Genomic DNA, 14,792 nt, shown 5'->3' with positions numbered 1-14,792 from the left:
ATGATTGGATAAAGAAGATATGCTATATATACACAATGCAAATTTACTTTTTAATGAAGAGAAATGGACAAATAGTATGTCAGATGGTATGTAGTGTGAAGGAAAAATAGGGTAAGGTACTAGAAAGTGATGAAAGGAGAAGAGCAGAAAGGGATGTTACTTCATAAAGGATATTCAAGAAAGGCCTCGCTGATAAGGTGACTTGTGAACTAGGACCTGAATAAAATGAGGCACTGAGCCATGGGGATATTTGGGAGGAAAGTGTTATAGGCAAAAAGCAGGTGTAAAAGCCCTGAGTCAGGAGCTTGATGGCCAGTGTCCCTGGAGCAGAATGAAGGAAGGGGAAGTGGTAGGAGAGAGTAGGAGGTAGGAGGTCAGAGGGCGGAAAGAGATGTGGTGCTGGTGACGTGGTGGAGATATAAGACCTTGTACTCCTGGGGCTGGCCCGGTGGTGCACTGGTTAAGTGCGCACATTCCGCTTTGGCAGCCCGGGGTTTGCTGGTTTGAATCCTGGGTGTGGACGTGACACTGCTTGGCAAGCCATGCTGTGGTAGGTGTCCCACATATAAAGTAGAGGAAGATAGGCATGGATGTTAGCTCAGGGCCAGTCTTCCTCAGCAAAAAGAGAAGGATTGGCAGCACTTTTGCTCAGGGCTAATCTTCCTCACAAAAAAAAAAAACCTTATACTCCTGGGCTAGGAATTTGGATCTTATTCTGATGTGTTGAGATGCTATTAGAAGATTTCAAGCAGAGAAATTCATACATACAGATTTGTATGCCGTCATCACAATCCAGTTTTAGAACAGAAAGATGCCTTGTGCCTGTTTGTTTCCTGTTTCCATCCCAGCCCGAGGCAGCCGCTAATCTGCCTTCTGTCTTTATAGATTTGCCTTTTTTGGACATTTCTTATAAATGGAATCATGCAGTATACATCTAGCTTATTTCACTTAGCATAATGTGTTTCAGGTTCATCCATGTCATTGCGTGTGTCAGTGGTTCATTCCTTTTATTGCTGAGTAGTTAGTGTTCCATTGTATGGATATATGTCATATTTTGGTTATCATTAACCACTTGATGAATGTTTGGATTATTTCCACTTGTTGGCTATTATGAATAAGGCTGCTATGAACCTTTGCATACAAGTCTTTGTGTGAACATATGTCCTCACTTCTCTTGGGTAGATACCAAGGAGTAGAATTGCTGGATTGTATGGTAATGTATGTTTAACTTTTTAAGAAACTGTCAGACTTTTCGGTAGTGGCTATTCCATTTTATAGGCCAATATAATACTGATCTGAAAATCAAACAAGTTAAGTTATAGTTTCATGTATAGTGATGCAAAAACCCTAAAAAATATATTAGGAAACCAAATATAGCAATGCTTAAAATAGGTAATAAATCATATTGAAGTTAGTATCCTTTGGATGCAAGACTGGAAAAATTAGAAAAATCAGGTAATATAATCCACCCTATAATCAGAATAGACGGAAAAAATGAACCATTGTCTCAAATAATGTAAGAAAGGCATTTGGTAAAATTTCACTCATGGTTTAAGAATTCAGTACACTAAGACTAGTGGGGAACCTTTGTTATCGAATAAAGAGTATTTGTTTAAAAAGGCCTAGAGCAAACATTATACTCAAGGTGAAATTTTGAAACTATTAACATAAAGAAACAAGGTAAAATAGTTAACACTCATTCGGCATTTTTCTGCAAGTCTAGCACAGTAAGCAAGAAAAGGGTATATAATGTTTGCAAAGGAAGAAACAAGTGTTATTTACAGATAATGTGACTGTCTTTGTGGAAGACTCAAAATAATCTACAGATAAATGATTAGAATTGATAAGAACATAGTAGGACCTACAACTAGGATATACAACTGTGTACTGGGGGGCTTCGGGAAGAAGAAGGAAAAAAAGATTGGCAACAGATGTTAGCTTAGGTGCCAGTCTCTAAAAAAACAAAAGAAAATAATAAAGTTTCTGAGCACAGAGTCAGTAAACAAAAATCATTTACATTTTTTTCCCCATAAGTTAGAAAATGTACTTTAAAAAGATATAATTTACAAAAGCATGAAAAAATAACCCTGACACAATATGTGTAAGATATATCTGGGGAAAATTATGAAATTTTACTGGAAAACTTTAAAGAGGACTTAAGTTGATTCTGAAATTAGTGTCAAGATTAGATGGTGAAGAGTAACTCTCCTGAAGAGGAGGAACCAGGATAGGGTGTGAGGGAAACTGCTGCTTGAAAATCTAGTTCATTTTCATTTTATGATTTAGTTTTCTTGGGTCTGCTAAGTTAGTTACCACTTAATCAAAATGTTGTTGCTACCATCTCCTGTCTGACTTTGTCTTTGTTGGTTTGTGCAGTCTTTTAAAACAATCCCTGTACTGTTGCATTTTACAGGTTTTTTCTGGGTAGGAGATGTAAATGCCTGTGGTAAATAATCTTTAACTGAAAGTGCTGGCAAGTATTTTAAAGCCTTCATTCTGGCTGCACTGTGGAGAATAGATTTCAATTTGGGCAGGAGTAAAGGCAGGGGAGACCTGTTGGGAGACAGTTGAAATAATCCAGATGAGAGATGGTTGAGGCTTGGATAGGGAACCCAGGATTTCCAAGTGCCTTGGATAGGACTGCCCCTTTCACAGATTTCACATCATCTTTTTAAATTTATTTTTACTTTTAAAAAATTTTTTATTTTTCTCCCCAAAACCCCCCGGTACATAGTTGTATATTTTTAGTTGTGGCTCCTTCTAGTTGTGGCATGTGGGACGCTGTTTCAGCATGGCTTGATGAGCCGTGCCATCTCCACATCCAGGATTTGACCAGCGAAACCCTGGACCACTGAAATGGAGGGCACGAACATAACCACTCGGCCATGGGGCCGGCCCCTCACATTGTCTTTGATTGGAGTGAAAATCTGGTCCTAGAATTGTATATTCCCGGCAAGGCCATCACCCTTCCCAATTTCCAACCACTCACCACTATCTACCTTGAATCACACATAGGTGTTTTTTTCTTGTTTATACGAGTCACCATGCTAGGACTCCCTGATTCCTCCAGGGCTCTGTAGACACTGAGGCAGTTGTCTCCTAAATCCCACCCCTTCAACAGTGTGTCCACCCACATTGTTCTGTTTCTTTCTGTACCTCTTATCATTTGACACATAATATATTTATCTCACCAACCTCATTAGAATATAAACTCCATGAAGACACGTTTTAGTCTCTTTTTATTGCATATTTCAAGCACCTAGAACAATGCCTGGCATATAATGGTTGCTCAGTAAAAATGTGTTGAACAAATGAAGGAAAACAGTGATACCCATGGAGAATGGTTGCATCCTAGATAAGAGTTTGAGGATTGAGACTACTGAATATTTGATGGATTGAAGGTGAGAGAGTAATCATGGATGGCTCCTAGATTTTTGGCCTAAACCTATGAATGACTAGAGTTACCATTTCTTCAGAGGGGGACACTATGAGAGGAGCAAATTATGGGGTAAAATCAATTGTAATATTCTAAGGTAACACATTTAAAAGTCACTGAATAGATATTCTCAAAAGTTCCTTCTACTTGGTCTTAACATTGTATGATTTTTGGAGACTACACTCACCATATTTATTTGTAATGTTTTCTTAGGTCATGCGCATTGTGGATAATGTCCGTCCTGACCGACAGACAGTTATGTTTTCAGCTACTTTCCCCAGAGCAATGGAGGCTTTGGCTCGCAGAATCCTGAGTAAACCCATTGAAGTGCAGGTGGGAGGCAGGAGTGTGGTTTGCTCGGATGTGGAGCAACAAGTGGTGGGTACAATCTTTAGAAAACTCCCAATTCCCTGGATGTTAGGCAGTGTGTGATCCTTTTGGAATCATTGTTTGTGGTGTAGGTTAAATAGTTTACAACTACAGCCTTTAATATTGTAGCAGATACAATTGAATATGCTATTCTGTGGAACTGGCCGTTTAAAATGCTCTTTTTAGTTTTTCCCACCAGAATTGGTGGGCTGGTAGATAGAAATGTCACCTAACTGTCTTATTGTTTGGTAAATAGTATGTGAGGTTAGGAGGCAGAGAGAACGGATGATCATTTGCCCACATTTGCAAGCCTATATAGCAAGATGTTGTCATTTATCCAGTTGCCACAAATAAAGGGAGTATTTTTCTTCAAGGGATATGTTGGCATTTTTACCCCATTAACTTGATGCAATTTGGTGTTTTCAGATTGTGATTGAAGAAGAAAAGAAATTCTTGAAGTTACTTGAGCTTCTAGGCCATTACCAAGAATCGGGATCGGTCATTATATTTGTGGATAAGCAGGAGCATGCTGATGGTCTTCTGAAAGATTTAATGAGAGCATCTTATCCTTGCATGTCTCTTCATGGAGGTAATGTTTAATGAAATATCTGTTAAGTACTTAACTTGGCCAAGCGTTGTTACGTGTTCTGAATGATAATATTTGCTTTATCCTCTTAGAACTAAATTTTGTATCATCTATCTCAGTTTTTATTCACAACAGCTCTGTGGAGGTAAGTATTATTATTATTCTATCTTAGAGGTAAAGAAAATAAGACAACAATACATTGGTTTGACCAAATTCCAGAGCCATTAATCAGCTAAGGAAGACTTAAACTAAAAGTTTTGTGATTCATGTTATATTCTCTTCATTGTCCCATGCTACCTGGAGGTTTTCGTGATTCACATTAGAACTTTAATTGAAATTTTAAAGTAACATTTTAATTTCTGTCTAACGTCGCCATTGTTATGTATATGTGGGACTTAGAACACTAAAGATGTGGAACAAGAGACAGCTTGAATTACGCTTTAACAAAGTATTCTGGTAACCTATGGCTTTGTAACGAACCACCCCAAAATTTAATGGCAACCGTCATTTATTTTGTTTATGCATTTGCAGTTTGAGTAGAGTTCAGCACATCATCTAGTCTCTGTTTCATGCTATGTCTACTGGGATGGCTCACTTGGGGCTGAGGATGCACTGCCAATTTGTCGTACTTACATGGCTTGCAAGTAGATACTGGCTCTAAACTGAGAGCTCAGTCAGGCTGTTGGCTAGGGGTCCTGGCTCTTCTTCTTGTGGGCTTCTCTCTGAGGCTGCTTGGCTAGAAGATAAGAACCAAAAGCTGCCAGGCCAGTTAAGGATGATACTGGAAATTGGCAGAACTTTCGTTTCCACCATGTTCTTTTTTTTTTTTTTTAAGATTTTTAATCTTTTTTCTTTTTCTACCCAAAGGCCCCCAGTACATAGTTGTGTATTTTTAGTTGTGGGTCCTTCCAGTTGTGGCATGTGGGATGCCACCTCAGCATGGCTTGACAAGTGGTGCCATGTCTGCACCCAGGATTCCAACCGGCGAAACCCTGGGCCGCCAAGGCGGAGCGTGCGAACTTAACCAGGCCATGGTGCTGGCCCCTCCACCATATTCTGTAGGTGAAAATAATCATGAGATTGGCCCAGATTCAAGGGGATGGAGGCATAGACTCTCCCTCTTGATGGGAGAGTGTCATTCCATATGCAGAAGATCATGTGGGATAGGATAAACTTTTGCTGTCATTTTTGGAAAATATAATCTACCACACCAGGCTTCCTGTGGGATGCAATTAAAAGGGCTTTGAGGATATGTATTTGGTTAAGTTTTCATGTTTGAAAATGACTCATTATGTTTTCCTTTCTTTTTATTGTGATAAAATATACATTGCATAAAATTTACCATTTTATTCATTTTTAAGTGTATAAATTAGTGGCTTAGTAAGAATATTCACAATGCTGTGTAACCATTGCTATTATCTTTCCAGAAATTTTTCATCATCTCAAACAGAAACTCTGTACCTATTAATCAGTAACTTCATTCCCTCTTCCCCCCAGACCCTGGTAACCTGTATTCTGTTTTCTCTATCTGTGAATTTGCCTGTTCTTTGATAGTTCACATAAGTAGAATCATACAGTGTTTGTCTTTTTGTGCCTGGTTTATTTCACTTAGCATGTCTTCAGGGTTTATCAATGTTGTATCAGAATTTCCTTCCTTTTTAAGGGTAAATAATATTCCATTGTATGTATATGTTGCATTTCCTTTATTCGTTCACCTGTTTATGGACACTTGGGTTGTTTCTTCCTTTTGACTAGTGTGAGTAATGCTGCTTTGAACATTGAGGTACAAGTATCTGCTTGAGTTCCTGTTTCATTTCTTTTGGGTATATACCTAGGAATGGAATTGCTGGGTCATATGATAAGTGTATTTTAACTTTTTTGAGCAACCACCAAACTATTTTTTATAGCAGCTGCACCATTTTGCATTCTAACCAGCAATGTCCTAGGGTTCCAGTTTATCCACAGCCTGGCCAGCATTTGTTTTTTTCTCTTTTTTTGATGATAGCTATTCTAGTGGGTGTGAAGTGGTATGTCATTATGGTTTTGATTTGCATTTCCTTAATGGCTAATGAAGTTGAGAATCTTTTTACGTGCTTATTGGGCATTTGTATATCTTCTTTGGAGAAATGTCTGTTCAAGGCCTTTGCTGATTTTTTTTTTTTCTTTTTAATTTTTGAGTTTTTCCTTTTTCTCCCCAAAGCCCCCTGGTACATAGTTGTATATTCTTCGTTGTGGGTCCTTCTAGTTGTGGCATGTGGGACGCCGCCTCAGCGTGGTTTGATGAGCAGTGCCATGTCTGCGCCCAGGATTCGAACCAACGAAACACGGGACCGCCTGCAGTGGAGCGCGCGAACTTAACCACTCGGCCATGGGGCCAGCCCCAGCCTTTGCTCATTTTTAATCAGCCTATTTTGTTTTTTCATTGCTGAGTTGTAGGATTTCTTTATATATTCTAGATGGTACTCTTATCAGATCTGTGTATGTTTTTCTTGTTCTGTGGGTTGTCTTTTCACTCTCTGGGTAGTGTTCTTTGCTGCACAAAAGTTTTTGATTTTGAAGTCCAGTTTATTTATTTTCTTGCGTGTTCTATTGGTGTTTATATCCAAGAAATCATTGCCATATCCAAGGTTATGAAAATTTTTCCCTATTTTCTTCTAACAGTTTAGAAGTTTTAGCTCTTAAGTTTAGGTCTTTGATTTATTTTGAGTTAATTTTTGTATATGGTGTAAGATATGAGTCCAACTCCCTTTTTTTTGCACATGGATATTGGTTGCCCAACACCATTTGTTGAAAAGACTGTCCTTTCCCACTGAATGATTTTTGGCACCCTTGTCAAGATCAGTTGACCGTTTATGTGAGAGTTCATTTCTGGGCTCTCTACTTGATTCCATTGGTCTATGTTTCTCTTATGCCAAAGTCATTTCATTTTAATTTTGATCTTTTTGTATTTACTGTTTTTTTTAAATAGACTTTATTTTAATTTAATTTAATTTAATTTTTTTCCTTTTGAGGAAGATTAGCCCTGAGCCAACATCTGCTGCCAATCCTCCTCTTTTTGCTGAGGAAGACTGGCCCTGAGCTAACATCCATGCCCATCTTCCTCTACTTCATATGTGGAACGCCTGCCATAGCATGGCTTGATAAGTGGTGCGTAGGTCTGCACCTGGGATCTAAACTGGTCAACCCCAGGCTGCTGAAGCAGAGTGCGTGAACTTAACCTCTGTGCCACTGAGCCAGTCTCAAAATAGAATTTATTTTTTAGAGTAGTTTTAGGTTCACAGCGAAATTGAGCAGAAGTTACGGAGTTCCTGTATACTCCCTGCTCCCACCAACGCATAGCCTCCCCCCACTATCAACATCCCACACCACAGTGGTACATTTGTTACAATCAGGGAACCTACTATGGCACAAAATGTCACCCTAAGTCCGTAGTTTACATTAGGGTTCACTGTTGGTGTTATACGTTCTTTGGGTTTGGACAAATGTATAATGACATGTGTCCACCACTATAGTATCATACAGAATATTTTCACTGCCCTAAGAATCCACTGTGCTTTTCCTATTCATCCCTCCCTTCCGCCAACCACTGGCAACCACTGGTCTTTTTACTATCTCCATATTTTTGACCTTTCCAGAATTTCCACATTTACTTTAATCATTAGGATAGATAGTCGGTACTGACTTACACAGAGTGTTTTTTTTTTTTGCCATATTAGTGTCACCATCCTGAAAATGTTTTGGTTGCTGTTAGCTGCAAAGCTTCTAGTCCCGAACTTTAGTTATTCCCCCCATTTGAAACACTGGGCTCAGCTTTCTCTCCCTTGGTGATTTCTTCTCTGCCCTATATTTGTCTTTCTGTACTTTTGAAATATTTTCATTAAAACAGGTCTGTCCATGTGGATCTTGTGTCTCAAAGTAAATGCTTCTATTCAGTGCACATATAAAAATGTATGCATTAGCTTAGACATTTTTATCAGGTCACTTTGTTGTAGAACAGACAGTTTTGAATCTCTGAAGGAAAACCAGAGAGAAGTTTTGTTTTGATCATAAGTCTTGTCTTTAAGCTCTCTTAATGTGTAAGTAAATAAAGGCCTATTTGCTATATATGTATTAAATGAGAAATTATTTAGGGCTTTTTAAGAATTAAAAGGTGTTGGGGCCGGCCCGGTGGTGCAGTGGTTAAGTTCGCATGTTCCGCTTTGGTGGCCCTGGGGTTTGCCGGTTTGCATCCTGGGTGCGGACATGGCACTGCTTGGCACGGCATGCTGTGGAAGGCGTCCCACATATAAACTAGAGGAAGATGGGCACGGATGTTAGCTCAGGGCCAGTCTTCCTCAAAATAAAAGGTGTAACCGTGAAATTCCTAATGTGCACGTGTAAGTAATATGCTTTTATACATAATAAACAGTGTAATGGCATTAGTAGTGAAAAGTGTGGGTGTCACCATGTCTGAAATACATACAATTTTGTACCCTTTTAGAAGACAGAAATACAAACTACAAAACATTGGGTCCATTCTTCCTGCTAGGGTTATTACAACCACAAGATGCTACTAACTCTGAATTGTGACCAAATGAGAGAAAGTACTGAACGTGTTCATTTGTAAGGATGGAGATGGTACTATTTCTGCTCTTTTAAGATCGATCTCTGTAAAGGGCAGTCAGGCTAGTTTGTACAACTTATCACTAAATGAGTTCATAGCTGTTTATTCCTGCTTACTCTTCTGAATAGGGAGAAAGAAGCTCAGAGACTCTCAGTGTTGCCACTTCAGAGCTGCCTGTTGTTCCTCGGGTCTGGTCAGGGAGGGGGGAAGGCAGGAGGTAAGAGAGTGGCTTGTGTTCTACCCCCTCCTGCCCTTCTTAACTTGATATAATTTTCTCAGTATAGCAATCAGAACATTACATGATCGCTTGACTTTTTTGTTAGAGATTTGTTGGAGCACAGAAGGCCAGGTAATTATCGTTTATGAACAAAATGTTTGAAGAGCATGTTGTTCTTAAAACTCTGTTTTCATCTTATCACATACCTGCATTTCCTTAAAGTGGGTTAAAAAATGAAAAAAAATTCTGAAATATTTTTCATTAAACCGTGGCTGCAGTTTCTATTTTGTCAGTCATCTGTTTCTTCGTGTTTGCACTCACAGCAAATAATTTAAAAATTTCTTTAACACACACTTGCGTTTAATATGGTAAATAATGTTGAAATTAGGAAAGCAGTACAGCAGTTTCTGCTTCTGGGTAATTATGGTATATGAGAGCAAAGACCTGTTTTTTAATAGGGCAAAATGCTTTATTGAGGCCTGTTTTTTTGTTTTTAAAGATTTTATTTTTTTCATTTCTCTCCCCAAAGCCCCCCAGTACATAGTTGTATATTCTACGTTGTGGGTCCTTCTAGTTGTGGCATGTGGGATACTGCCTCAACATGGCTTGACGAGCAGTACCATATCTGCACCCAGGATTTGAACCAACGAAACACTGGGCCACCTGCAGCAGAGCACGCCAACTCAACCACTCGGCCGCGGGGCCAGTCCCATATTGAGGCCTTTTATATGTACTATTAATTGGTTACTTTTTTCTTGTTTTTCTGCAAGTAAGAGAAAATATGAACTCGGCTGCCTTAAATCATGAGAAATTTTTATTATCTTACAAAACATGAAATCCCATGGCAAAGTAACTCCAGGATTCCTTCATTCAGTGATGCAGCATCGCCACCATATTGTAGTTTCTGTACCCCCACCCTGAGTGTTTTGGTTCTTAAGCTAGCTTTCTTCACAGCAGCAGAAAGGCTTCTGCAGTTTGAGTGTCACTTCCAAAAAGGCCAACTTCTGGAGGAAGAAGGAGTGTTTTCCATACGTCTGCGTGTCCTTTTCCCCCCCTATTTTTATTACCAAAATTTTCAAACACAGAAAATCTGAGAAAATTGTATAGTGAACACTGTTGAATAGCCAATACTAGATTCTACAATTATCTTTTTGTTATATTTCTCTATCTCATCTTTATTCATCTGTCTGTTCTTCTACTCATCAGTTTTTCTTAATTTTTTGATACATTTCAAAATAGCATCAGTACATTTCAGTTCATTATGTGTATTATTAACACTAGTTCAAAAATTCTTTTTCTTTTTAAAGATTGGCACCTGAGCTAACAACTGTTGCCAGTTTTCTTTTTTTTTTTTTTACTCTTCTCCCCAAAGCTCCCTAGTACATAGTTGTATATTCTAGTTGTGAATGCCTCTGGTTGTGCTGTGTCACGCTGCCTTAGCATGGCCTGATGAGCGGTGCCATGTCACTACCCAGGATCCAAACTGGCGAAACCCTGGGCTGCCGAAGTGGAGCACACAAACTTAACCATTTGTGGCCAGCCCCCCCCAAATTTTTTTCATAAAAAAATTGTAGGTAGGGGCTGGCTGGGTGGCACAGCGGTTAAGTGTGCACGTTCCGCTTTGGCGGCCTGGGGTTCGGATCCCGGCTGCGGACATGGCACCGCTTGGCAAGCCATGCTGTGGCAGGCATCCCACATATAAAAAAGCAGAGGAAGATGGGCATGGATGTTAGCTCAGGGCCAGTCTTCCCCAGCAAACAGGGGGATTGGCGACAGATGTTAGCTCAAGGCTAATCTTCCTCAAAAAGAAAACAATTGCAGGTACAGTATAGTGAAATGTACAGGTCCTTTTTTTAAAATTTATTTATTTATTTTATTTTTATTTTTTCCTTTTTCTCCCCAAAGCCCCCTGGTACATAGTTGTATATTCTTTGTTGTGGGTCCTTCTAGTTGTGGCATGTGGGATGCCACCTCAGTGTGGTTTGATGAGCAGTGCCGTGTCCGCGCCCAGGATTCGAACTGACGAAACACTGGGCCGCCTGCAGCGGAGCACGCCAACTTGACCACTCGGCCACGGGGCCAGCCCCTGTACAGGTCTTAAGTACATCATTTGATGAGTTTCGACAAATGCATGTAAGCTGTGAAACCCAAACTTGTATTAAGATATAACCTCAAAAATTTCCCTCAGTTAATCCCTGCCCCTACTCAGAGGCAACCGGTTTTTAAATTTTTTCCCAACATATATTAGTTTTACCTGTTTTAGATTTTCAGATTAATCATACAATATGAACTGTTTTGTGTCCGGTATCTTTCACTCAGCTATGTTTTTGAGATTCATCCATGCTGTTGCTTATATCAGTAGTTCTGATATTTTACCTTTTTGTTGCTAATACTCTATTGTATAAATATACCATAGTTTGCTTAGTCATTTCTGTTGGACACCTGGGCACTTTCCAGTTTTTTGGCTGTTTTAACCATCCCACAGGATACACTATACTTGGGATACAGAATAGCTTCATCACCCTAAAAACTCCCTTGTCCTATCCCTATAAAAGTAACTATACAGTTAACTCTCCTCCTGTCTGTGACCCCTGGCAACCACTAATGGTTCTGATAAGAATGTTTGCAAGTGCAATCATACGTTATATAACCTTTTGCTACGTGTTTTTTTCACTCAGTGTAATGACTTTGAGATCCATTCAGGTTGTTGCCTTGTTCATTTCTTTTTATTGCTGAGTAATATTTGTATGGATGTACCACTCTTTGTGTATCTCTTCATCTGTTAAAGGATGTTAGGGTTGTTTACGGTTTTTTACAATTGTGAATAGAGCTGATATTAAATAATCAAGTATAGGTTTTTGTGTGAACATAAGTTCTTATTTCCTTAAGGTAGATAAGCAGAAATGGGATTGCTGAGTCATATGGTAAGTGAATCTAGGTATGATTTTCTTTGCATTCTACATGGGGTTCACTGACCTTCTAGAATCTCTCAATTTATGTCTTGCATCTAATTTGGGGAATTCTTTTTCTTTTTTTTCTTTTGGTGAGGAAGGTTGGCCCTGAGCTAACATCTCTAGCAGTCTTCTTCTATTTTATATGTGGGATGCTGCCACAGCATGATTTGACAAGCACTGCATAGGTCCGTGCCCGGGATCTGAACCTGTGAATCCTGGACCACCAAAGCGGAGCATGTGAACTACCCACTAGGGCGCTGGGCCAACCCCTAATTTGGGAAATTCTTTCTTTTTCTTTTAAAGATTGGCACCTGAGCTACTATCTGTTGCCAATCTTCTTTGGGGTTTTCTTTTTTTCTTCTTCTCCCTAAACCCCCCACCAGTACATAGTTGGATGTTCTAGTTGTAGGTCCATCTGGCTCTGCTATGTGGGACACCACCTCAGCATGGCTTGATGAGTGATGCCAGGTCCACACCCAGGATCTGAAAGGTGAAACCCTGGGCTGCTAAAGCCGAGCGTGTGAACTTAACCAGCATGCCACTGAGCTGGCCCCAAATTTAAGAAATTCTTGATTGTTGTTTTTTTTTCTTGTCCTATTTTCTCTTTTCTGGGAGGACTCCAATTATGTGTATGTTCAACCTTGTAATACTGTCTCACATATCACTGATGCTTTGTTCAATCTTTCTTTTTCAACCTTTTTTTTCTCTTGGATCATTTCTTTGACTCTGTCTGATGTTCAGGTTTTTTTGTTTTTTTTTTAAAGATTGGCACCTGAGCTAACAACTATTGCCAGTCTTCTTTTTTTTCCCCCTACCTTTTCTCCCCCAATTCCTCCAATACATAGTTGTATATTTTTAGTTGTGGGTCCTTCTAGTTGTGGCATGTGGGACGCTGCCTCAACATGGCCTAATGAGCGGTGTCACATCTGCGCCCAGGATCCGAACTGGTGAAACCCTGGGCTGTCGAAGGCAGAGCGTTCGAACTTAACTGCTGGGCCACAGGCCCGGCCCCTGAAGTTCAGGTTTTTTTGGCCATCTCTTATCTGCTGTTAGGCCCATCCAGTGAATTTTTAAGTTCACTTATTTTTTTAGTTCTAGACTTCCAAGTGACTCTTTTATTTTCTTGCTTCTCTAATTAGATTTCCTAGCCATTCGTTATGAGCATTTAAGAAACTTTTCTTTGATCACAGTTATGACAGTTACTTTAAAATCTTGGATTGTTAATTACAACATCTTGGTCATCTGAAGTCAGTTTCTATTGATTGTCTTTTCTTTTGATTTTGTTGTATATTTTCTGTTTCTTTGTATGTCTAATAGTTTTGGTTTGTATACTGGCCTTTGTGAAGGATACATTATACAATCTGAATTTTATGTTTCCCTTTAGAGGTTTTTTTTTCTTAATAGGGCATTAACTTGGCTGGACCCATTTTCAAAGCAATGTTTCTTTTTTTTTTTTTTTAAAGATTGGCACCTGGGCTAACAACTGTTGCCAATCTTTTTTTTTTTTTTTCTGCTTTATCTCCCCAAACCCCCCCTGTACACAGCTGTACATCCTAGTTGCAGATCCCTATAGTTGTGGGATGTGGGACGCCACCTCAACGTGGCCTGACGAGCGGTGCCATGTCCGCGCCCAGGATCCAAACCCTGGGCCGCTGCAGTGGAGTGTGGAAACTTAACCACTTGGCCACAGATCCAGCCCCAAAACAATGTTTCTTGTAATGAGCAGCATGTGAAATCTGTATTAATTTCTTTTAGCCATAGCTGAGCTGCTTGAATTCTGCCTGATGCATGTGTGGTTTAGGGATTAGATATTTGGGCAGTGTTTCTATGCACACGTGAGTGTGCCTACTCTGTTATTCTTTCCAGGATTCATCCCCTCTTTTCTGGTCCTGAGCTCTTCTTTCTGTTTTTTCTTGTCAGTAAACCTGTGCTGCCCAGGGCCTGTCCTCAAACAAAAAGTTTGAAATAAATAAATAAAATCCTGTGAACTCAGCCAGTGCCATTACATTCTTCTAAGTGTCAGCTCCCTTCCAGTTTCTGCCTGCTCTTAGTTATTCTCTGGTGCTTTCAGGTATTTGTTCTTTATATTTTGTCCAGAATTCATAGTTGTTATCTGCAGGAGGGTTGGTCCAATAAGAGCTTCTCCGATGTTGATGGAAATGTGTTTTTTATATAAGTAAGGAACTTTTTTCCCCATAATCGCCTGTGTGTACTTCTTTTGTCTCTGGTCAGAATTGCATCACATGCTTATGCCTAAGTCATTAATAGCAAGGGGAATGACTAATGGTTCTTAAAGTATTGTCCTAGGACCCTGGGCGTCTCTGAGGCTTTCAAAGACATTTCGTAGTAACGCCACCCTGTTACTTGCCTTTTTCACTCTTACTCTCTCATGAGTGTATAGTAGTGTTTTCTAGAGACTGCATGGCATGTTGTATTTCAACAAATTGAATGCAGAAGATAGGAGACTCCAGCTATCTTTTATTAAGCCAGACTTTAAAAAGATTTGCAAAGATATAAATTGTCTTAATAAATTTATTGTTTTGAAAAAGTTATTTTTCATAAAAATGTTTTTAATTTTAACATGCAATTGCTTTATTGCTATTTTTAAACAAGTAAATATTTTAATA

General features: G+C 39.3%; 1 protein-coding gene across 2 annotated transcripts in view; it reads left to right on the top strand.

Annotated features, from left to right (window-relative positions):
- The window catches only part of DDX46 (DEAD-box helicase 46), a 60,547-nt gene that overhangs the window by 27,404 nt on the left and 18,351 nt on the right, over positions 1-14,792 (top strand). For both annotated transcript variants that reach the window (NM_001309276.2, XM_023616930.2), the window contains 2 exon segments: positions 3,650-3,814; positions 4,232-4,394. In NM_001309276.2, the coding sequence (NP_001296205.1) occupies positions 3,650-3,814; positions 4,232-4,394 (328 nt within the window).

The sequence above is a fragment of the Equus caballus genome, chromosome 14, assembly GCF_041296265.1.
Source record: "Equus caballus isolate H_3958 breed thoroughbred chromosome 14, TB-T2T, whole genome shotgun sequence".
Lineage (NCBI taxonomy): Eukaryota > Metazoa > Chordata > Mammalia > Perissodactyla > Equidae > Equus > Equus caballus.
This window is presented reverse-complemented; position numbering and strand designations above follow the sequence as displayed.